The sequence below is a fragment of the Cyprinodon variegatus genome, unplaced genomic scaffold (genome assembly GCF_000732505.1).
Source record: "Cyprinodon variegatus isolate N-32 unplaced genomic scaffold, C_variegatus-1.0 Scaffold1078, whole genome shotgun sequence".
NCBI classification, from domain to species: Eukaryota; Metazoa; Chordata; class Actinopteri; order Cyprinodontiformes; family Cyprinodontidae; genus Cyprinodon; species Cyprinodon variegatus.
In genome coordinates, this window is record NW_015151531.1 from 34,821 (window position 1) to 58,928 (window position 24,108).

At 39.3% G+C, this 24,108-nt stretch overlaps 1 protein-coding gene across 2 annotated transcripts; it reads left to right on the forward strand.

Moving 5' to 3' along the window:
* Positions 1-2,258: 2,258 nt before the first annotated feature.
* LOC107101297 (chondroitin sulfate proteoglycan 5-like) lies at positions 2,259-17,585 on the forward strand. 2 transcript variants are annotated; one of them, XM_015400158.1, is made up of 6 exons: positions 2,259-2,871; positions 8,629-9,397; positions 11,398-11,586; positions 11,722-11,884; positions 12,198-12,260; positions 16,633-17,585. In XM_015400158.1, exons 1-6 carry the CDS (start codon positions 2,787-2,789, stop codon positions 16,819-16,821), a joined length of 1,458 nt encoding a protein of 485 aa, XP_015255644.1. In that variant the 5' UTR covers positions 2,259-2,786; the 3' UTR covers positions 16,822-17,585. The 2 variants fall into 2 exon arrangements, with proteins under 2 accessions (XP_015255644.1, XP_015255645.1); XM_015400159.1 differs by lacking the exon at positions 12,198-12,260 and having other exon boundaries at positions 2,264-2,871.
* Positions 17,586-24,108: the final 6,523 nt, after the last annotated feature.

A 24,108-nucleotide genomic window follows, 5' to 3' on the forward strand; every position in this document is an offset into this window, starting at 1 on the left:
TCTCTGCTCTGAGTTTAGAAGCTGATAACAGGTGGGTTCAAGTGTAGCTTTAGCAGAGATGCTCAGAATAAAATGTGTAAAAAACAACCAGAATCAATCTTAAAAAGCAATATGACAAAAAAATAAAAAAATTAGAATGAAGAAGAATAAAGTGGAGCTGCTGAACATCTGCTTCTGTGATGTTTTGTTTCCAACCACTGAGGGGTTTGTGGTGAAGGCTGGTAGAAGTCTGAAACTGCAGAGGCAGAAAGGTCTCTGTTCCTCCTTCTGTTTAATCAGTAGAAGGTCACTTTCTCACACTAGCATGCTTTAAATAAAACATATTAAACTATGAACTTGTTATAATGATGTAGATTTTAAAAATATTCTATATTAATCATCTTCACAGTTTGTTTTACAGTCCCAGCGGATCTGTCAATACAAGCAGACTGAGCTCCAAAGATGACTATGGAAAGTTCCCAGCCAGACAAGTCCAAGTTATCACCTGTTTGTCCTCATCAGCAGAGAAAAACAAACATTTGAACATGTTTCAATCAAAACTGGAAGAAATCCTTCCAGCTTCCAGAAGACCTAGTGTTTGATGGTGAACTTTTTGATTTTGTTTTTTTTTCTGCTGCATGTTCATATTAACTTTTAAAGATTAAGATAGCTGGAAATCACCGGACCTGATCCAATAGATCTTGCATTTCTAGAGCTGTCAGCTGAAGTTCTTTTTGTTCATCCAAATATAGATAATTTTTAACCTTGCCTTTCTCCTTTTAAAACCTGAAGTTGCTTTTGTTTAAAAAGTTTTTTTGTTCTTCTTTTGTTCATTCTGTTTGTTAAAATGTGGTAAAGAGTGAATCAACAGTGCCTATAGATATACCTTGTTGTGGGAAAATTTATATCTTTCTCTCTTATATATTAATATTCATATTTACTCACTATAAAAGTTTTCACTCAGTCTGTTTCTCTCTCAAGGCCACACCATTCCCTGCAGAATGTTGTTTGTAGACCAGACATAGCTTCTTCCCATAACAATCCAGATTCTTTCTCAAGGTTTAATCATAACATGTTACTGTTAAGCAAAGTGTGTGTAATTTGTTATGACTCTGACTGCTTTCGATTGTTGTAACGGGGGGGGAACAACCCCTGCCCAGATCAGAACAGAGCAGAATGCTGTGCCATGATGACTGTTCTCTCTTTGNAAGTGTGTGTAATTTCTTATGACTCTGACTGCTTTTCCATTGTTGTAACTAGGGGGGAACGAACCCTGCCCAGATCAGAACAGAGCAGAATGCTGTGCCATGATGACTGTTCTCTCTTTGCAAAGATTTTAATAAATGTGCCGACTGAGTGAAATCCATCGATCTCCGTTTATTTAACTAGGATGAATAGTCGAATACTTTTTTCTCACCACAAATGCAAACTCCAATGACATTTGATGATTCACTTAAACTATTTACAAAGTAAGTTTTTTTTAAAGGGCATTGCAAGTTATAAAAAAAACTCTCACAATGTCTAAGAAATATCACTGAAGCTCAGATGCAAGCAGTCAAACATTGTGTTGAGCATCTCATAATACTTACAATCAAAATCTGCTTCCCCACACATATTCAACACGCACCCACTCACTATACTGCAAAGAAACTCCCAAAGCAAATTTTGTTGTATCTTTCTTTATAATTAAATTGACTAAAATGTTGTAGCTCACTAGCTATGCTATCTTAACTTTAAACTCCCTGAGTTAACTCTTATGTAACAATAAAATCATAAGTGATGAAAACAGACATATTATTCCCATTGTGTGCAGCAATGCACTTATTGTTATACTTACAGTGCATGCCAGAGGCGGTTACCCATGACTGCACATGCACATACACAATACTAATTAATTTGGGTGTAACTGACAAATTAATGTTTTTATTCATCTTTGTCCCCTTTGCCATCACCACCATGGAATGACCGACATATCCCCCAACAACCACCATTGATTAGTGTTCTGGTCAAAGTGTCTAAATCCCTGCTGTCCAGGGAGTTTTCTATTGTGACAAATTCAGCTTCAATTCAAGCCCTAAGTGTTATAACAGCAGATGCCATTGACTTCAGTCTATCTTAATATCACATTAAGAGGATTATCCAGGCATGCGCGGCATATGCATCTTTCTGCAGGCAGAAAGCATGCACCCAATAACCCACTGACACACAAAACGCCACCCAAAGTGGAGAGCACACATCATGCATCCGAGCTGAGGTGGAAAATGGAGCATAATGACGTGAAACTGACAATAGACGCTGTGTAAATACTTCATTCAGTCCTATTCCACACTAACATGCATATGCTGAGGCTGGACTCAGAGGAGCATTTAACGTGTGTGTGTAGAGAGAGTGCGCGCGCTTTGGCATTTTGACATCCAAACGCATTGTGTGTGCGCGCTGTTCCTCAGACAGGCAGACCGGCAAGCACTACAGACCAGTGTCATTTCAATTTCGTCTGTGGTCGCGCGCGTGATTACGCTACAACCTATAGGACTCCCCGAGGCGCTTTTGCTTCTGCTGTCGAGGGCGCAGACCAAGAAACGCGCGTAAAAAAAGGTGCGAGAGGAACAGGCCAGCCGTTTGGGGACAATGGGACCGTCTCTGCACTGACAAATACACACAGATAACGGCATGAGCATAGCGGAGCAGATCTGAACTTTAAGGGGATCCGCCGTGATCTGGATTATTGGAGCATCTGACCGGCAAGGAGCATCAAATTAGATTTTTTTTTTTTCAACGTGCAAAAGAAATAGCCATAACCCAAAACCATGGCTCGTGGAGACAACCGTATGGGGAGCTGGCAGGTGCTGCTGACAATCTCCATGCTCATCATCCCTCTGTGTGCACATAACGGTAAGATCGCCGCTTCACCGGAGACCCACCCTGCGCGTGTGCGTGGTACCATAGTTTGGACATTTGTGCAAAGTAACGCGCACGTGTGTGGAAAAAAAATCACACCTGCACTTGGGCGAGGGGTTAAGAAAGCGTGGTAATTAGAAAGGAGAATATGTATTCCTAATTAATGGAATAGGCCTTACATTGATTTGCCAGTAAACCTTATAACAGTGTGATTATATTCTTGCAGTTTGATATAGGTGGCAAAAAGGGAGGTGATCAATTAGGCGCAGGATGCAGGTGATCAGCAGAAAGATCTTTTTTATATATAGTTTTGAAAGATATTTTTTAACCATGAATAGATAAATCATTTTTGTTAACTCATGTGTAACATTATTGTTGGTATTTAAAATCTAATCAGTGACAGCGAATATATCATCTTTGACGCTCATTGGGCCTAATTACAGATGATGGTATTAAAGGTGTAGCTGTATAGGACATATTTATATGGTTTAGTTTTGTCTGCTGATGATAGGATTCGCTGCGGTGCGTCTCCATAAAGGGGGGATTAGGTCCACTGTAGTCGGGTTACATGAAGCCCATTGTGCCGCAAAAAACTGAATTCCTCCAGACTGAAGGGGGGGGGGGGTATCAGAATCTTCACTCTGTCTCATCTAAATTTGGCCTTTTGGTTATTCCTCCGACTAAATAAGAACAATCTCAGCAGAGTAGTGGAAATTGGAATAAAAAAAACGTCAATAATAATGTGCGCCGTCGCTGCCCAGCAACAGGGTGGCACATGCCCGTGCGTGCGTGGGGTCGCTGGGGTTCATGCGGGAGCGCGCATGAACCCCGTACTCTGCGCCTCCCTCGGCCTCGATGTGTAACCAGGCGTTAATGCTCTGACATATTGACCGGCAAATAGGCACACATGTCTGGCGTCCTCCCTCTATTTATCCAAGCCACTGCGACCAGGTGGCGAGGGGTATGTGATTAATTAGAAGCAGTACATGCAGGTGCGCCATCTGAGACTGACCATTCATTTAAGTTTTAAGCATATATATATATATATATATATATATATATATGTGTGTGTGTGTGTGTGTGTGTGTGTGCTTCCATTTGTTTTCTACCCTTTTTTTCTTTCCACAGCCCAACAATACCATAACCTAACAATTACTTGTACATACATCCTTCTAACATTAACTGAAACCTAAGTTACGCCTTAGTCCTAAACCTAAGCCAACACAATGAGGACCAGTAAAAAGTCCTCACTTTTACTAGTATATTGCTCCAAAGATGTCTTCACTTTGCAGCGAGTACAAGTACAATTTTTCTTATTTTACAAGCAAAGTCTGGTTTTTGTAAATTGAGGACATTTTACTCTGACATTGGAAGCTTTTAATCTCATTGTGCTATACGTATTGGGTCATTGTCAGGGATAGGGCATAGAAGTAGTTGAAAATGACTTAAGAGCAATGGAAGTCAATGGGAGTTAACATATGGTCTATACTAGATATAGCAAGACGAGAATGTGTATCCTGGCTCAAATGCCAAACACGAATACACAGACACCATTTGATAGAATAAACCAGGCATATTAAGGGGAACAGCAATAATATTGTGTGCTGGTACAGTACAGTATTCTTTCCCATACTTGTAAAGCAATGTTGTGTTCTACCATGTTGTAATTTGTATGAATTTATTGTTATTAAATTTGATCTACTAAGAGCAACAACTGTTTGTTAGGATTAATTCAAGTCCATACATGACCTTGAAAATAAAAATAAATAATTTTATTAAGTAAGATTTAGTTGGTGCTGGAAATAGCTGCTTTTCTCAGTGTTTCACAGACTATTGTGGACTTCTAATGTTTCAACAAAGACTCCATTAAAAATAAAATGCAATGGAATTTTATGTAAAGAATATTTTATGATCTTTGAAACAGACAAGAATCCAAGAGTAACTTACAAAAAAATAGTTTGAGGTGGTGCACTACTAATGATCTTGTGTGAAAAACACAATGTGAATGGAGTAATAATTTTTTGTTGGAGTAAAGTCAATGAATTCATTTAATGAGCAATAAAAGCTTCTGCGGTTTAAGTTAATTAAACCATAATTGAATCTAGTTGTCTATCATTTGGGAGGAGAAACAGCAACTTCTGCCTTCTTTGTATTAAGACGGTGAAAATCCGACCCATTCCATCGTTTAAATTAAAACCATGACTAAAACAAAGTTTGCAAAGTTGTTTAATAGAATTTAAAACAGTGTCATCAGCATAAGTAGGCATATGGTAAGTGATATTGCATTATTTCAAGGCCTAACAACAAGGCCATGAGGAACCCAATGTATGGGGTTCCTCATGTATTAAAACCTTTACCAACACAATCTCAATGCAGTGGCTTACTCAAAAATCTGACTATACTGAACAGGTTGTTTCCTTTGTCAGATAAAGAGTGCACCATACAGCAGTGACATCTCAAATACTACCTCCCAGCAGTTGGTTGGGAGTACTGTAGTAAGGTGGGTCTTGTCATCTAAATGATTGTAGGCTCCCTGATTTGAATCCAAAAAAGAGCTTTCTGTGGGAATGCAGAAAACATATTTAATTAAAATGTAAATTTGCAATGATAGGCACAGATAGACATTGAGCTCCTAAACCATCAGGTCTGATGTGAACAAACTCAATAAAGTGTTAATCTCTACTGTTCTTTTCACAGAGCTCCATACTCGTAAATAACTGACTGTTGAAACACATATTGTAGTACAATCTTTTTAGGGACTGTTTTCTGTACACAAACTGTTAATCTTACAATCTTCATTTACAATTTGTTCATAAAGGAGTAGATGTTTCCTGTGTATTTTTGTTTACAAATGGTTAGTTTTATAACACATCCCAGATCTAGAATTTACATCTACAATGGCATTGATTCTATTCTGTTCTATTCTATTCTATTCTATTCTATTCTATTCTATTCTATTCTATTCTGAAGTAATTGATGAACTGAAAATCAGGATTATTCATCATTCCTTCACTTAACTAAAGTAAAAGGCAAATTAATCCATCAATGCATAGCATAGATCTTTCTTGTTTTCCATGGAAATTTGCATGGATTTAATCCAGAATCTTGGGTGCACTGTCATACAATTGTGTGTTGGTGTCGTGTCTGTGTGTGCACTGAATAGACTGAGTGTATTCATATTGTGAAGTCCATCTGCCCTGCAGCCATAGAAAGCTCATGATATGTCAGAATAGATCAGTTTTTCACTATCTTTCCCCACGAACATCACTGAAGGAGGTGAAGTCAAAATGGTATTTATAGCTTAGACACACCATAAAACCCAATAAAGATGATGGGTAGATATTGGTGTCCTTAAAATGCCTTGAACAAAAATTATAAATAAAATGTTGATTGCATTCTTAACTTTAAATGTCTGTCTAATAGTCCTGCTTGTATTTGTTGTTTTTAATTTGCATCATTGCGTTAGGTTAGCTGGTGCGGCTGCTTCAAGTCTCCACCCAAATCAATCACAGTGACCTCAGGTAGAACTTGTTACCATGGTGATTCGCTCAGTTATATGCCAGAGGTTGCAAGCTGAGTGGCAGTCAAAGACACAAATCACAGCCTGCCAAAGACAGATGTCACATTGCAGAAGCAGAGTCAGGCCTTCAGTTTGAGCATCTTGTAATCTCATGTTCTTCTTTTACGCTTTAGATCTCTCTACAAAGACCTCCAGCAGCTAACAGGATGAAGCTTCGTATAAGTCTTTAAAGAGCAAATTGGCAGCCTTATCGATTAAGTGAGAGCTGAATCCCTTACAGTCAGTTCAAGTTGGAGAATGTGTCTTTCCACAAAAAAGACAAAATAAATAAATAAAATAAACAGAAAAAAATAGTAGAGTCCTTAGGATTCCTTCCAATTCCTTCTTTTCCCAAAGATGGAGTTGGCATGCAGCACCTACTCACTGGCCGGGTAATTGATTGAAAAACAGGGAAGAGAAGGAGCAATAACACTAGATTCTCTGTTTCCACTGCAATTCCCTCGCCCTGCTCCTTCTTTCAACACAGCACCTCTTTACATCTCACCATGGCAACTGCGCTCCGAGAGTGTGTGCAATTGAGGTGAATCTCATGGCTTCTCAGCCGCCACCGGTCTTCGTGACTCAAGGCACGTTCTGATGGTTTTTTGTTTGAGGTTTGAATGAGGATCTATGTATTGAAAGGTGGCACTTCTTATTGAGCAGAGGGATTTGAGAGTGGCAGGGGAAGAGAAGCAATCAAGTAAACCTTTTGGCTAGTTTTAGCTGTATCTGCAAATGGATGCCTAAAGGAAATTGTAAAGGAATAGCAGACAGTTGATGGGAGGAAAAAAAAACACTTTAAAAGCAGTTTTCTTTATATCAGCTACCTATTGCACTTATACACAACAAATCTCACCCATTCATATCTACATTTTCATATCACTGATTTGGTAATTGGGAGCAATGCTGTATTTTGTGTGTTGTCTAAGGGTTGACATATCATTGGGGAAAGTGTGACAGAATAACTAAACTTGCCTAGTGGGAGAAGATTATTCATCTTCCTAAATCAAAGCTGCTTTCTCTGTGTCTGCCCATCTAGGCAAAACAATTAGGATACGTTTCAGCACTGTTTATCGTTTCCTTATTAGGAAACAAACATGTTATTTATCATAAATGTCACTTAACTCCAAAACTGGTACATACATATCCACCCAGATGTGATATAGAGACAAATCCTGCAAGGATTGCTCTATAAGTTTTGACTCAGGAAGTCTAAATACAAATACAGTCTAAACTTCAAGCTTATTTTCCAATCTGTTATTGGTAATCCTTTTTTTTTTTTACCTTCACTTTACAAAGAATTTCTTTAACAGAATGTCTTTTTTAAGGGAAACATTGCCTAGAGTCAATGTGAAAAAACCTTTATAATGTTTTCTGTCCAGCATAATTGTTCACTGTGCACACAGCTCTGCTTAGGTAAATGTTTGCTTTCTAGCAGAGAATGTTTTTTCAGAGTTTTTGTTTAATTTTACAATTCGTAGATATAATTATGTGTCCAGCATATATCATATCAGTACCAGGAGTTTTTAATTATTTATTTGTATATCTTTCACCCCCTGTTTCTTGCTTCCGTGTCGAAGCCCCTCTCCTCAGATTGTAGTGTAGATGATTATAACCAATCGGTTTCTTACCTGCAGCCCTAAATCCTACTCTAATCCTCACCTCACCACACTGCTCATTCACTTACTTTGCCTAATCTAACATACCCATATCTTCTGCTTCTAAGATTTTTTGTAAAATATCCAACAATTTGTTTTATGAAAATAAGATAAGATTTTATTTATTAATGATGGTTGAGTGACTTTAGTATATTAGGCTCAGATGTAAGCATAGGGAAACTTTCAGATGTTTACTTAGTAAATTTAAATGATGGGTGTTCAGCAAGTTTGCTTACTGCTATTGGATATTTTAACTGGGAATGTGTGTTTGAGGCTTTCAGGTTTGGCCAGGTGATACTTAGAGTATTATGAACTCTTTAAGATACAAGATTTTACATAAAAACACAATGGGTCCCTGTCAACGAGTTTAAGATGGGTCAACTTGGGGACTTTTAATAAGATAACAGGCTTCAGCAACCACCAGCCACAATAAATGTTCTGTTTCGCTTGTAGAAGAAAAGGGAATTCTTATACAAATGTTTGTTGTTATAGTTCTTTAAGAGCATCAGTTTTATCAGTGTTTCTGATTAACAGGGAGGCATTCAATGGCCAGACGCCATCCTCACCACAACCACTCATCTGTCCACAAGGAGGCCCTGGACACCAGGATGGTTCTCAGCGAAGACTCAGCAGAGAGAGAGCATCTGATTGGAGCAGGAATTGGTGCCCGACTCCCGTCCAGTTCCTCCAGGCATCACCACTTTCATAAACGCCACCACTTGGATTTTGTAGAGGATGACCAACATGGGGAGGAGCTAACAGCTGGAGGAGCAGGGCCAGACCATCCTGGGAACCCATTATCTGATGACGTTATCACTGTGGCATTTCACAGTCCGGCACCAGATGTTGTTCCCTCGGATGTTAACCTGGACTTGGCAAAAACTCCCAAAGCTCAAAAGCAGAAAGGTGGAAATCCCAATAAGTGGAGCTTAAATGATTATTATGATTACCTGTCTTCTGACAACGACGTCTCCGCAGTAGATACCACCCCAGAACCTGAACCAACTCCTTCACCTCCAGCTGACATGGAGGATGAAAATCCACTCCTAAAAGGCTCTTCAACGATCCGCGAAAATGTACAGCCAAACCTCAATGGTGGGTCATCTTTACCAGCCCCTCCTATGCAGGGACCGGACAACAATGAGAGAGTAGGCGTAGGTGGGGCCATGGGTGCGGATGGCTGCAGGCTGGGCTTTGTGCAGTCTGGACCAGGAGTCTGTGTATCTCAGTGTGAAATTGAAGAAAACTTTTGCTTCAATGGAGGGGTTTGCACCGTGGTGGCAGGAGTAGGAGCCTTCTGCAGGTGAGATAAAAAAAAAATGTGACCTCAGCTTCAATTCACTGTAAAGAATTTAATTCATACAAGTTTAGTATATTACAAAAAGTGTTGTCTGGGGTACTTGGATCCCCTTTTTTAAATGTATTGAGGCACAACTGTTTTTTTCTCTGAAACAAATGACAGATTAAGGACACTACCAGCACCATGCCGACAAACACACACATGCACAATGGCAGAAGGCTGGCTTAATGTGTCATTCGGGTTTGTCAAGATCACAGCAGGGTCCCCTAAAGGATTAGCACTGTTTTTTGAGGTAAAGATAGCACATGGACATCTCTTGCTGATAGAGGCATGAAGAATATGCCATAAGAAGAAAACACAATAAAATAAAAAATAAATAAAACCCGCACACTACCTCCTGACCTGCAAATGCAGATACTAAGCGGGGACCGGAAGCATCTCTTTGCAACAGTCTGTCCAACATGGAATTTTGACCGACAGCTTGGAGATAAATTGTTGCTGTTTATCATATTCTACCTGTTGAGCAACATGAGAAACATGCAGAGATTCACACACAACACACATGACTCAGATGCTAGCAGCCAGTTGCACAGTTAGAGCAGGTTTAGGGAAAATACAAGCATGTATGCATGCACGTGGGTTGATCCTTTGATCTTATTAAGAGCAGGGCTGCTTGTTTGACAGACTCCAGCAGGTTGCTCCACATATGCATGTACTAGCCAATCCCTGTCTGAAAATGTTACACATCTTATCTATACCACTTAATTAGTTCTTCAGTTTTCTTATAGTGTTCCCCTAAATTCTAATGAGTTTATGTGGTTTAGTCAGATGGAAAATACTATGTAATTGTCAAATCAAAAGGTTACATGCATCCGTTTCTACACCATTTACTCTGGTAACCCTAAATAAAATCAAGTGCAACCTCTTGCTTCCAGAAGCATGCAAGCAGGGCCAAAACAAAAAAGAAAGTCAACACCAGTACTGAAAAAGAGTAATGGCAAAGTTTGAAAACCAGAGAGGTAGAGTAGATCCAGGCCAAGTGGAGCAAATGGAAAGGGCACAAGACAAGCCAAAAACTGAAAATGAGTTAACATTTCATAAATTAAGTGTATTACCCTTGATTTAAGAAAGGAAAATCAGATGACCTGCCAATCAAATGGGTATTGTTACGCTCAAGATATGGTAATTAGAGATTATGATTTTGAAATAAGACAATTCAATTGTTTTTTCTTATTTCAAATGTAAATTTTCTTGTTCTATTGGCGAATTGTCTCACTTATCTACTCAATTCAAGAAAAAATGCAGTTATTTCAAGAAAAAAATGACTTACTTAGATTTTCATGTTTTGCAATATATACATACAATATCCAATGTTTTGAACACCTCTAAAAAAAGAGAAAAGAATACTGAACCAAAGCAAGGCTACTAAGAGCTGCAGTAAAGAGACACAGGAAATATAACCTACCCATAGAACATTATCGGTGGTAAAAATAAAAAATAAAAATAAAATGAACATTGCAACATTCTAAACATGCCATCCTTACCATGAAACATGGTGATTTTGTTTGGGTGCTTTTCTTCAGCAAAACCATGAAAGGAAGACAAAAAGTTGACAGACATATGGATGGATGTAAATACTGATACATACATAGACTTGCACATGTTGGGATTTGATTAGTTCAATGCGGAACATAAAGCAAATGCCTGTAGAATCTCTAATACTGTGAGAAAAAGGCATTCACTGTTTTAAAGATTTGATAAACAACTTGATAAAGAAGTTTATACTGAAATTATAATACCACCATTTCAAGAAGTCTGTGTGGTATGAATACCTCCACAGAGCGCTTTAAATCTGCCAATGCAATGAGCTCACAGAATGAGCCTCTTGATACTAATTCTAACAGCAAGTGTCATTATCAAGAGGGTCAAAGTGGTAATAGCATTCAAAAAGCTAATCTAGCACTATATGATAAAGGTTCTTCTCTCCATCACTTTGTGTCCAGGTGTAATGTGCAGGACTACATCTGGAACAAAGGCCTCCGCTGTGAATGGGCCATCACTGAGTTCCAGGTGCTATGTGTGGTGGTGGCAGTGGCCTGTTTTGTCTTCCTCCTGCTCTTCATGATTGTTGTGTTCTTCGCCAAGAGCATGTACCGTCTCAAAAACGAGAACATGCGCCTTCGGAAGCGTAGGTAAATGGGATCAGATTCCCTTTGGATTGACCAGAGTTATTCGATTTTCAGTGACTCGCTTAGTACCAAATATAGAATAATAAAACAAAGACACTTCGATAAATATTTATATCACACATGTATCCCACTTTGCAGTAAGTATCACCCCCGGAGCAGCGAGCCGCAGACGGATGGCCTCTCAGTTTCGACAACAGCTGACGGCTCACAGCCAAATGTAAGAAAACTGTGTGACACCCCTCCGCCTGCCACCCAAGCCCATACTCAAAACCTGGCGTACTATGACAACATTATCTGTCAGGTATGCCTCCACTTTCCTCCTGTTTGCTCCTGTTCCTGTGTTTTTAGTATTTTCAGTCTGTTACTTCTCACTAACTCCTCATCATGTTCTCTCCCAAGCCTCCCGGCCTGCTTAAACTGTGATTTGCAGTATTTTATGGATCTGTGTTGTTCAGCTGTTGTGTGTGTGCGTGTGTGTGCATGTTTGCCATCTGTCTGATTTTACCCTAAATTATCATTTAAATCAAAAGACTTCCTTAGGATGTTCCCATGGAGATAAGTTTGTACAATATGCCTGTGTTTTACCGTTTTTATACCCGCCAACCACCCCTCAGAGGCCATCTTCAGCCAGCAATCCCTGGGAGTATAGGCACAGAAAACCTTATAACCACTTCCAGGTAAGAACAGTGGAGATGTCTGCTTTGCCTCCTCTTGACTACCATCTTTGCATTAATCCCACCCACTGTAGCTGTCAAATTTGCTGTAAACCTTATGCCCAACATTCCCCTTATGAATCAGATTCATGCACGCCGTAGGTGAAATGACAGATGACCTCTCAGGAGGCAGCCATTTTTTCAGATGTGTTATGCAGTAGCCTCTGCAGTGTGATTAAACACTAGGCTGCCTCATTTGTTCCTTTTCTCACCCGCGTCCCTGCAGCTTCCCGAGGTGCTCGGCGAGGCAAGAAAGCCTCCATTTCCCTCACACAGAGCATGCAGCCATTTTAGCTCCCTGTGTAGCTCTTTTGTTTTCATTCTTTTCTATATCAGATTTGGGGCTGCAATGGCATTATAAACCAAACTGTAGCAGCATATTAATTAGTGCAAATTACAGTGCATTCATTACTGTCCCAGTGGGGAGTGGGGGGTGTGATTATTGTCTGATTTATTTGCATAAATGTAAGTTGCTCCAGCAAAACTATGCAACTGGATTCTGTTAAGACAGATTATCTAGTCTACTGATACCAACAAAGACCATTTGTTTGTGAGAACTAAAGCTGAAATGTTGCTTTTAAAGCTTTAAAACCTTTCGTCTGTCGTGTTAAAGTGCACTTAACGAGTTGTGTCCAGCAGCAGCTAAGCGTGACCGATCAATGGTGCCCTGTTTACTGCCTGCTGTGCTGATGACCTTCAGATGTTCATGCCACACCAATAAATGACCTGCTGGAACTTTTATACAAAGACACATAAACAACTGTGCAAACAGCTAAACAACACAGATAGGTCTTTTTGGTTGATTAAAATGTCTCTTTAACGATGATGTTGAAATCAAGCACTTGCTGATTGAACAATACGGCACCTGGATGATAAAAACTAAAAGAATAACCGGGACATTTTTTTTTTTCAAATATAGTCCATGCTTTCAGCTCTGTTAACATTTCCCCCACAGCGATTATAGATGAGTTTCTGTGACTGCCGGATTCTCTAAATGTCAGGGCTAAAGGCTAAAAAGCCACAGCAAGCACATAGTCTGGAGTTCATTCTCAGAAATGTCATAAAACTAACAGATATTTTTTGTAAACCAGGGGCATTAGATAAAAGAGTACTTAGGTTTTTCAGCCAGTGTCTTTTTTTCAATCTTACACTCTGCATTAAAGCCTTTTATGCATACAAAAGCATTTGTGTTTGAGATCAACAAGCAAAATGTGTTATCAGACAGCAATAACCTTAGTACCAAAAACTGTGTTTAAATGAGGATAAGGTTTACTCAGTGTTGTTGAAAAAAAAAAACAGTATAAAATTTTTTATCGCAGCTTTTAAAGGCATTGGCTGCTATTAACCATTTGCTATAACTGGCCACGAGTCTTTACCATCGTTTTGGAGTTTTCACCCACTTTTCTTTGCAAAAAGATTTAATTTTGCCCCATTGCCAACATTAAGAGCTTGTTAGCTCACACTGTAGTATCTTAATAAGATGTAAAACTAAACTTTGACTACTCTCAATATATGTGGTTACTTTTGAGCCATTGGACTTTCTATTGTGCTTTGTGTTATTGTTCAGGTGGATAACCCAAGCTCAACTGTAGGTTATAAACTAAATTCTGGTCAAACTTTTTTTGCCATGGAGCAGATTTAATTGTTTAATTAAGTTCCTTAAGTAGTACAAAGTAAGGCCATCCGACACATTGATAATTTATATAAACATATCTAAACAGAACAGAACAGTTGATTGGCCATTCTGACAGTCTCATTTGATTTCTCTAAAAATCCTATAAAAATTCAACGTCTATGCATGTTTCATCTTACTTTTGCTGCTAAAGGGTAGGAAACCTCTTACATACTTTTGTACATTTTCCATTCATCTTTTCTTGTATTATAGGAAGTCTTCTGAAGAGCAACATTTCGCTCTGATAGGATGTTTCTGAGATAAAATGCTCACATTCAGACCTCCAAAGCTTTTTTTTATGTTATTATGCCATCCAAAAATTAGCCTTTTTGTCTCATTTGACTATATTCATCCAGTATTTTACAGGATTGTTTAAATGGTGTTCAGCACACTTTAAATGGGCTTAACATGTTTTAATTGTTATTCAGCAATTGAGTTACTCATGCTGACCATGCATACAGGCCATGATGCTGGAGTGTGTTACTTATTGTTATCATTGAATCATAAACACTTTCCATAAATTCTGAGGTCTTCAAATGTTTCTCCTTGACCTCAGAAAACACATTTGTAGAAAATCAAGTAAATACACCTGGTTGAAGTTGGTTTATGGTGGAATGATCATATTTTCACTTACAGTTCTCAATGAAACCTGTAGAAGTTAAGTTAAAATTCTGTGTTGCCAATGCTCTCGAAATGTTTTACTAAAATAAGGTTACTAAGGTCTTAAGAGAGTTTCTGCCTCAAGTGGAGGAGTATTTTGCGTGGAGAATGGAATGGGACATCGTTAGACAGATCAATGTGGCTGCTGTTATAATGCAGGAGCTGCATCAGTCTATAACAGAGAGCTGATCAAAAAGGCAAAGCTCTAGATTTACCGGTCGGTCTTTGCTCCTACCCTCACCTATGGTCATGGAATCTGGATCATTACCAGAAGAACGAGGTCCATGATACAATGGCTGAAATGAACTGGGCACTCCATTAGGGAGGAGCTCAGCCTCTGGATCTATCTCTGGATAGAGCGTTTCTCCTCCACACCGAGAGGAGTTAGCTAGAGTGGCTCTGAAATCTTTATTGGATGACCCCTGGACGAGTGATTAGGGCAATCCGCTTGGAATCCAGCGGTGAAACTGAGTTCAAGACCCGCTCCCACAGACAGCCACTCTGGGTCCCTGAGTAAGACCCTTAACCCCACACAGCTCCCCAGGCACCGCACAATGGCAGGCCACTACCCCCCAAGGGGATGTGTTAAATGCAGAGAGTTAATTTCGTTGCTCTGTACTTGTAACACTGAAGCAACTATGTTACTCAGTTGCCTTGGGAGCGCCTCTGACTTCCCCAAGCAGAGCTGGGAGAGTTATCTGGGGAGGGTAAAGTATAATCTCATTTGAGACTGGTGCCCCTGGGACCCAGTCACTAATGGGCTGAAGATCAGTAGTACAAGGTCTTTAGAAACCTAATGGTTAGATCACTCTTCACAATGTGACTCTTCAAGCCTTTTTTATCCATTTAACACTTTTTCCAGGTTTCATTTTATTTCGAAATGAATTGACTTAGTAAAAGGGTTGATCTATTGAGAACCAGTTTTACCTTGCTGCAGATCTTAATGCTTGAAACTTTTGATCTAGGCTTTTTTTCAACATGCAGATAATATGTGGACTGGAAAGCTAACTCTAATAACTCCCTCTGAAACTGAAAAATTATAAAGTTTGATATACTGTTCTGGAGCTGACGGTTGACACACTCTGCGATTCCCTTTTCATTGCTGGGGCCCAGATTGCGATTGTACTAGTCTTAAATGCAACATTCACTACATATGGTCAGTTATTTGGCTTTCAAGCATACAAATTTAGCTTTGAGAACAGTATTGAAGCTTTGGCCTAATTAAACCAAGTGTTTGTTAGTTAAAAACACATTGTGTTTTTCAGAGCACAGAAAACCGATAAATAAAAGGTATTATCAAGACAGTAAAAGAGATAAACTGTGTGGGAAAAATCAAATGGGCCTTATAATATTCAACTACAATCCATATTATTTAATACAAAACCTTTATTGTTGTTTGTTCTCGAAATATCATCACTCTTAGCTGCCCTAAATTCCTCCGGTTAATTTTCGAAAAATGTGAGCCATTAATAAAAGGATGCTTACTGTGAGTTTTATCTTTTCATTAAGCTACTAACTGAAAACCCTATCCAGAAATCCAGGGTGTTGAAGACCTTTGGAATAAAATAAAAACTGGTAAAACAGGTGGAAATAAGAATATTGATAATTTTAAAGAAGGATGAAGCAACTTTAACACTGATTCTAATGTTCAGAGGAATTTGGAGACATTAAAAAGCTAAATGTGTTCTATGAGCTTGATTTCGGGGCTCAACTATCAACCCGTTGATACAACCTGATTTCTTGTTTTACTTTCTAATTTTGCTTTTTGTTTAGTTTGGGAACTGCCACTCTTTGCATTTTGTTAATACCTTTAAATTATTTCTACAAAGTAAAAACATCAAACAATTCCTACCATGAAATTGTCCTGTTTGGTCTTGGTGAGTGGGTTGTGCATCTTGTTCCCCCTTTTTTGTGTTAACATAGAGCAAATTTGTCTTTTGGATTTGACGTCACTTATTTGTCACCTGTTATGCATGTATAAAGAGAAACTGACACTCTCTACAGGACGAGCCACAGAAGAAAGAGAACCAAGCCAAGTCCCCTCAGCCCAAGGAGGAGGGGTCTATGAACATCCTCAACTCCCACTCCCCAAAGCATGAGAACAACCGCCCTGCCTCTGCCATCCATGGCCACACCCCAAACAGCACGGAGGAAAATGCAGAGGTAAACATGCTCCAGAACAACCTGGTGTAACATCAGCACATGATTAAGTCTGCAGCTAATGAATTAGAGAAAAAAATATTTTATGGTGCACACAGAGGAAAAAAAAAGTTTACATCTTGCTAGAGAAGATTTTTTAAATGGAACTTATAAGATCTAAAGTTAAAAATGAGCACAACACATATTTATAGTTCCAACGTGAGAAGCACAATAGATCTGTTTACGAGGCCGCCATACTTATATCGATCACATAGTGGCGCCGCTGCCTCTTCTCCTCCATCTTTCTGCCTTTAATGCTGGACTAAAATCTCTGGCTCGGACCAACTACTGACTGACTGTTCTCTCTACTGATGCTCTGCCTTGGTCTTTCGGCCAATGTACTTCTGCATTGTCTTTTCTCCTGTTTCCCAAGCTTCCCTTATTCTCCTTTCCCCCTCTGCCTTTCCCTACCTAACTGTGTCTCTCTGCCCGCATGCATTGGTGTTATCGGCGAAAAAGTGTCTGAAAAACATATAATTTGAAAAAAAAAAAAAGAAAATATGTGGAAATAAAGTGGATATGTATTTGCAAACCGTTAATGTTTGACATTGCTAAAATAAGTGGATATGTCTAGATTACATGAGGATAAAGTAACTGCTTGGAGTTGATATTTGAATCTATATGCATATTACACACGCTGTGTCTTGGTTTTCAATGTGTTTTGCTATCTTTAATGTACTTGATATTCTTTTTTACTTCATTGGCTATTCATGGAGGGTTCCAGTTCACAGTTGTTGGAATAAATCTTTTTCATTTTATCCAGCTTGTCCCTGTGTTTTGCTATGAGCCCTGCTTTCCCGGTAGACGCTCTCTCTCTCTCTCCAGCTCTTTTCTCCCTTTTCTTTTTCTGCATGTCTGCACACAATGAAGCTTAACACTGCCGTACCAAACGATAACTAAATGCATGGCTGACCCTGCTTTTATGTTACAGTAGGCTGCTCCCCTCAGATTACACAGCAGAAAAAGAATATTGAGTGTGAACCCATTCAGAACCATGGACAGCTCCTACAAAGTGACCTGATTAGAAACTCTCATAGAAACCTTTCACCTCTTGTTTTGTATTCTGTAAATTAAACATAGACTACCAACCAGCAGTTTGCATGCATTCATCATGGGCGTAATTACTTTTCTAGGGTCTAATGATCATAAATCAAACAGCTTTAATGATTTTCGATAATAAGTTGGGGGCACAAGATTTAGTCTATCCAGAGAGAGTGAAAATTATACATACAGTCTAAAAATATACTGTAATTCTCATTGTTGTTGTTGCTGTCTTAATGATTCTTCCTAATGGATCTTCTTTAAATATTAAGGTACAGATTAATTATTTGTGGAAAATCCAACTACTAGCCGGATTGGTGTAGCTATCACATTTTGAATAGAGGTAATATTAAAAGCTTTATGAAACTGTTCCATGCTTTTTAGTTTAGTTTCAATATTGTTTGGGATTTCTGCTCAATTCAGACGCCCTAAAGTGTAAAATCATCAACTGTCTGACCCAAAGTGCAACTCTCAGATATAAGGAAATTGATTATTGCAGCTCAGGAAGCTCCGAGGCTACGGCAGAGCAGAGATTACATCCGCCCATTTTCCTGGCCCTAGACAAGTACAAGTTATAGATGAAAAGAGGTCCAGCCTAGAGGTTAGCCTCTTCTCATCTAATTATCACTACATAATAACCAATAAATGATGTGCTCAAACAAGACTGAATGAAGACAGTGTAGAAGATGATTGGTAGATCATGTGAAAGGTTGCAATTCTTGAGTTGCAGCACAAAGTTTAGCGTCTGCTGTGCCTACATCTTCGTGAGGAGTTCCTCAAGTACCTAGAGAGAAATTGGTTATTGGAACAATAAGTGATCGACAATCAACACAGGAGAGGCAGCGATTGAGGGAGGCAGTGTCGACTGTGCCTGTGGACCAACTGATTCACCTCCTGTCTAAGTGCAGACTTGGTAATGTTCTGGATTACAAAAAAGCAAGTCAATTCCAAATTATTTTTTTTGGGGGGTTGTTGGTTGGTAGTGCCTTCAAAGAGTGCTGAGTGAGTTCTTAATGGAGAATATCTGGGTGGATGGTGTTGAAGGCCAAGCTGCAAGTCACAAATATGAGTCGCTCAAGTGGTGCAGTAAGAATATAGTCCCTGGTTGAATGCATCATCTGAAGAGCTGTTTTCCTAGAAAGCAAGCTGTATGGGGTCCAGCAGGGGGACATGTGTTCTTCTTATGCTGCAGCAGTAGGTGCTTAAAGGATACCATGACCACACAGGTAAGGTCCCAAGGCAATTACAAGAAAATAAAAAAGATGTCTAAAAACAAGATAAAAACAGTACATGAGAGGGGGTAAGCACTTAATAATATTTCTATATGCGAAAAAGACCAATTCAATGCAGAATTTCTTCTGATAATTTCTTGATTTATGATTATGGTGTAAAGTTAGAGACTTGAAATAAGAAAATGACTCTTAAAACAAGGCAAATGATCTACACCTTCTAATTAAATATTCCTTTTTCATGGTAAAAACCAGGGAAGACATTTTCAGGTTCTGAATCTTTCCTGGCCTTGAAACATTCAGCAGAAATTCTGTCAGAAGCCTTTTTATGGCTACAAAAAAAAAACAACAGAGTTCAGCTGCAGTTTATTAATGCAATAAATGCACAGTTTGGAATTAAATAGCTACTTTCTATGTTTATTGAAGCTGTTTGATGAATAACCTTACTATAAAAATGAATGATTATTACACATACAGCTCTCTTAAATAACATTCATGCCCATGATGAGGATATGTAAACATTTGAGCAGAACTGTGTGTGCTTGTGTTAGCAAATTTTACATAGGATATGTTTCCTTCTCTTCTTTCCCTGAATACTGATTAAGAAAGAGCTTGGAACTTTTAGACCAAAACTGTCCCTTTAAAGGATGAGAAGGTCCAGTGGTCTGACTGGATCTGAACTTAACCTCTAAAATTCTGCTTGGGTAAAAACTAATCTTTAAAAAAAAATGTAGGCAAAAAGATTTACTTTCAGGAGCATCATCGCTACCTTATTTCAATAATTTAATTCCACATTAGCCCATCCGCTGTTAGAAATAGGGATTTCAATGTCATTGGTTGGCAGCCTAGAAAGCTATCTTAGTTAATTTAACTCATAAACTAAAAATGAAATAATTTACACATTTTAAATAGTCATATGTTTTCCTTCTTGGAACCATGATAATATCCATAATTTAAGTGATGTGTTTTTTCCAGGTTAAGGTTTATTTTTTCTCCTTGGTTTAAAGAGCTCTACACAGCCCCCTAGCGGTGTACCTGAGACATTTATGATGTTATAAATAAAGGAAAATGACTATTTGTAAATGGTGTCTACTATCTTTTCATATTTAATTATCTTTCCTTAGAATTTCAATCAGATTCATAGCTCAAAATATATTCATTTATATGTCCAAACTGGAGAAATAGGAGAAATGAAGGGAATAATAAATTGAGAACATTACAACTTTATGCTAATAAATGTTGTTATTTAAATACTTGGATTCAATCGTCAAGACAAAGTCATGCATCCTGAAAGTCAGCCAAAGGGATATCCCCTTGGACAAGTAGCCAAGGCGTATAATCAGTCAGAGGCATAGTGATAGGAGCCCACACTGTCACATATTAATTAAATGCTTTTTTTTATTTAGCTCCACGTCCATTTTATGGTTTAGAGAAGTCCATTTTAAAATGAACCATTTGGTTCGAAACCAAACAAAGATTAGTCTGATTTCACTTAAATCTGATTGTTTGCATGGGAGCAATTGTAGAATCTCTGTTTAGTTTACAGTCCTAGTTTTCAGAAAGGCCGCTTAGCTTTTCCCTTAGATTCATCCCTGCACTTTTACTCCAGCAAACGATATTCATCCAAATTATTATTATGCTTGTAGAAATTTGTCTAGTGGTGAGATATATACCTTAATGTGAATTGTGATTCATTTCCTCCAAATATGATTACTGATACACTCATATTAAGCCATACATCTACAGCAAATTCTGCACCTTCAGTCATGTGTAAAGGAAATGTGCTCAAGTGATCAGTCCACCCTTTGTTTTTTGTTTTTCTGTTTTTTACTTTTTTCATCATTTATATTTTGTGACTCTCCCTATTGTTGCATCCATCTGTCTTAACCATACTGCAACATCAGGATGGAGTCACCATTGGCCTGGAAGTGCTCCTACCCAAAGAGGCCAAGCTCCACTCAGATGTCAGCTCACCCCTTCAATATGATGTCTTCCTCTACAAAGTTGCCAACAATGCAGACTCCAGCTGTCATAGCCAAGGAGCTCCCTCCAACTCCTCCATCTCTCATCCCCTCCCTAAATCCCCCAAAGCACCCAGGTCACCTAACCCTCACCACTCCTCATCTGGTGGCCACCCTTCACCCAGCCGTCACTCAGCACCTGGGTGTTATTCCTCTCCCGTTTGTCACCCTTTCTCTTCCCCAACTCAGCTCCGCAGCCCTCGAGGTGCAGCTCCAAACTCAGGACGGTCTCCCAGGTGGAGAGACTACCAGAGCAGGCCCATTCGCTCATCTCCCTCCTCTCCTCATCTCACCCGGCCGCCTCCATCACCATCCAGGGCAAAGTGCAGCGCAGTCAGCACTCGTTCTCTGCCACCACTCTCATGACCAAACATTTCCTCCATAAATCTCCTACATTTGCAGACCCAAACGCACAACTGTCTGTCTTAATCCAATCCGTGTTGTCCAATTTAAATGTTTCGTTTTAGCATTCTGTAGATCTTTTATCAAAGAAACCCATCTGTGCACCATCAACCCACACATTCATTAGTTGAAGGAATAGAAAGAAAACAACTGGTTCACTAAACTGGTGTTGGAAGTGCATGTATCCACTAAACTACGCAAAGCTCTCTTTTGTACTTGCAGCTTCAGACATTATCTCTGATGTAAATAACAAGCTTTCTAAGCTCAGGTTTAATCCACCTCAAAATGAACAGTTACATTTCCTATAGCATGGTGCCAACGTCAGCAGCCGCTGAGGTTATAACTCAGAGGCTTTACTGTTATCACTGTTTTATATGAATCTTTTGCTAAAAAGTCTGTTTTTATGTTTTCATGTTTCTAATCCTTAATAAATTGTAAAATGAGAACAACAGACCCTTGTGTTGTTTTGTGAAGACAAGACAAGAGCAGAGCTGAAAGAACAATGCTTCCACCCAGTGGAAAAAATGGATATTGCATTATACCTTAAATAAAATTGTTTTATTCAAGTAAATCTTTTATTTAATTTTGCTAATTAGATTGAGATAAATTGGAATATAATCAAAAAGGTGATCAACATAAGTAATTTAATATCTGAGTCTGAGATAAAATGTATCGACACTTATAAAAACACAAATTGTTTCCTTTTCATTATTTTGCTTTTGTGAATATGAAACTGCAAGGAAAAGAATGAGACTGATTAGGAAAAAAGCTGACAAATCTTTATAGCTAAATTCTGCAAAACCATACAGAACATTTTCAAATTTCAAAATAAATTTAGATTTTCCATTTTTAAATATTTGAGAGTAAATATTTTTCAAAAAGATTTGTAATGAGGACTTTTCATAAAAAAATACAACTTTTCACTGGATAAAGCTTACAGAAAGTATAAGAAACATCTAAATCAAATATATATATATACATTTTTTTGTTTTTATGGCACTAGTAGCTCGTTATTTTGACCGTAGGCTGACAGGTATGAGAGAGGGGGAGAGACATGCGGCAAAGGACCACAGGTCGGATTCGAACCCTGGTCAGCCGCATCGAGGACTAAGGCCTCCGTATATGGGTTGTGTGATTAAATAGTAGACGCGGGCGCCCGTAGCTGTAGCTGTATGATCTGCTGTGTCTGTTGTGGTGGACAACAGCCATGAGTGATACTGTAAAGATGAAGAAGGAGTACTATCGAGCCTGGATGGTTTGTGAGACTCTTGAGTCAGAAAGCAGGTAGCGTGAGGCCAAGCGTGTCGCTGTGGTTGGTGGTTGGTTGTGGGGGCAAAAACCTGACCCTTGAAGGAGTTTTTATAAGGTCATGGAGATGACTATTGGATGGCCTCAAATCGATTCCAGAAAACTGTCCTCCGCCTCCGGAGGTGAAAGTAGTCCTTTACTAACACTGTTTTCAGTGGAAGTGGGGAGATGCTGACCCTGAGAAAGGACATGGTTGGATGGTGTCAGTCAGAATGAGGATCCTCTCATAAGAAGGGAGACCAATGGGTGTGGTCCAAATATAGGGGGATCACACTCCTCAGCCTCCTTGGAAGGCCTACATCAAGATGCTGGAGAGGAGAGTCCGGCTTACTGTCGAACCTTAGCTTCAGGAGGAGCAGTGAGGTTTTTGATCCATTAGTAAAACACTAGACCAGCTCTACACTCTCTGCAGAGTCCTAGAGGAGGCGTGGGAGTTTGTGCAACCACTCCACATGTGTTTCTTGGTCCTGGAGAAAGCATTCCACTGTGTCCTTCATGTTGTCCTGTGGGGGGCGTTTCATTAGTATGGAGTTGGGAGCCATCTACTAATGTACATCGTCTTGGTACAAGCAGGACATGAACCTGGTCTGCATTGCCCGCATTAAGACGGACCTGTTCCTGGTGCACGTTGGACTCTGACTGGGCTGCCCTCTGTTACCAGTTCTGTTCATGACCTTTATGGACAGGATTTCTAGATGCAGCCAAGTTCCGGCGGAGGTCTAGCTTGGGGACCTACGGATCTCATCACTGCTTTTTGTAATAACATATTTCTGCTGGCTCCCTCCTGGCTAGACCCACAGCATGTGCTCTGTTTTTAGCTGAGTACGAAGCAGCCGGGATGAGAATTAGCTCCTCCAAGGCCACGGTTCACAACTGGAAACAGGTGGCCTGCCCCATTCAAGGTGGAGGAGAGTTCCTGCCTCAAGTGGAGGAGTTTAAGTATCTTGGGGTCATGTTAATGAGTAATGGGAAAATGGAGCGGGAGATTGATAGATGGAGCGATGCGGCTGCTGTTATAATGCAGACAATGCACTGGTGTGTTGTGATAAAGAGAGAGTTGAGTGAGAAGGCAAAACTTTCGATTTACCAGTTGATCTATGTTCCTACCCTCAACTAGAGTCATGAAATCTGGATCATGACCGAAAGAACAAATTTCTGGATACAAGCGGCTGAAATGAGCTTTCACAGGTTGGCTGGGCTCTCCATGAGAGATATTGGGATGAGCTCACTCAACCAAAAGAGGCTTGGAGTAGAGCTGTTTCTCCTCCACATCGAAAGGA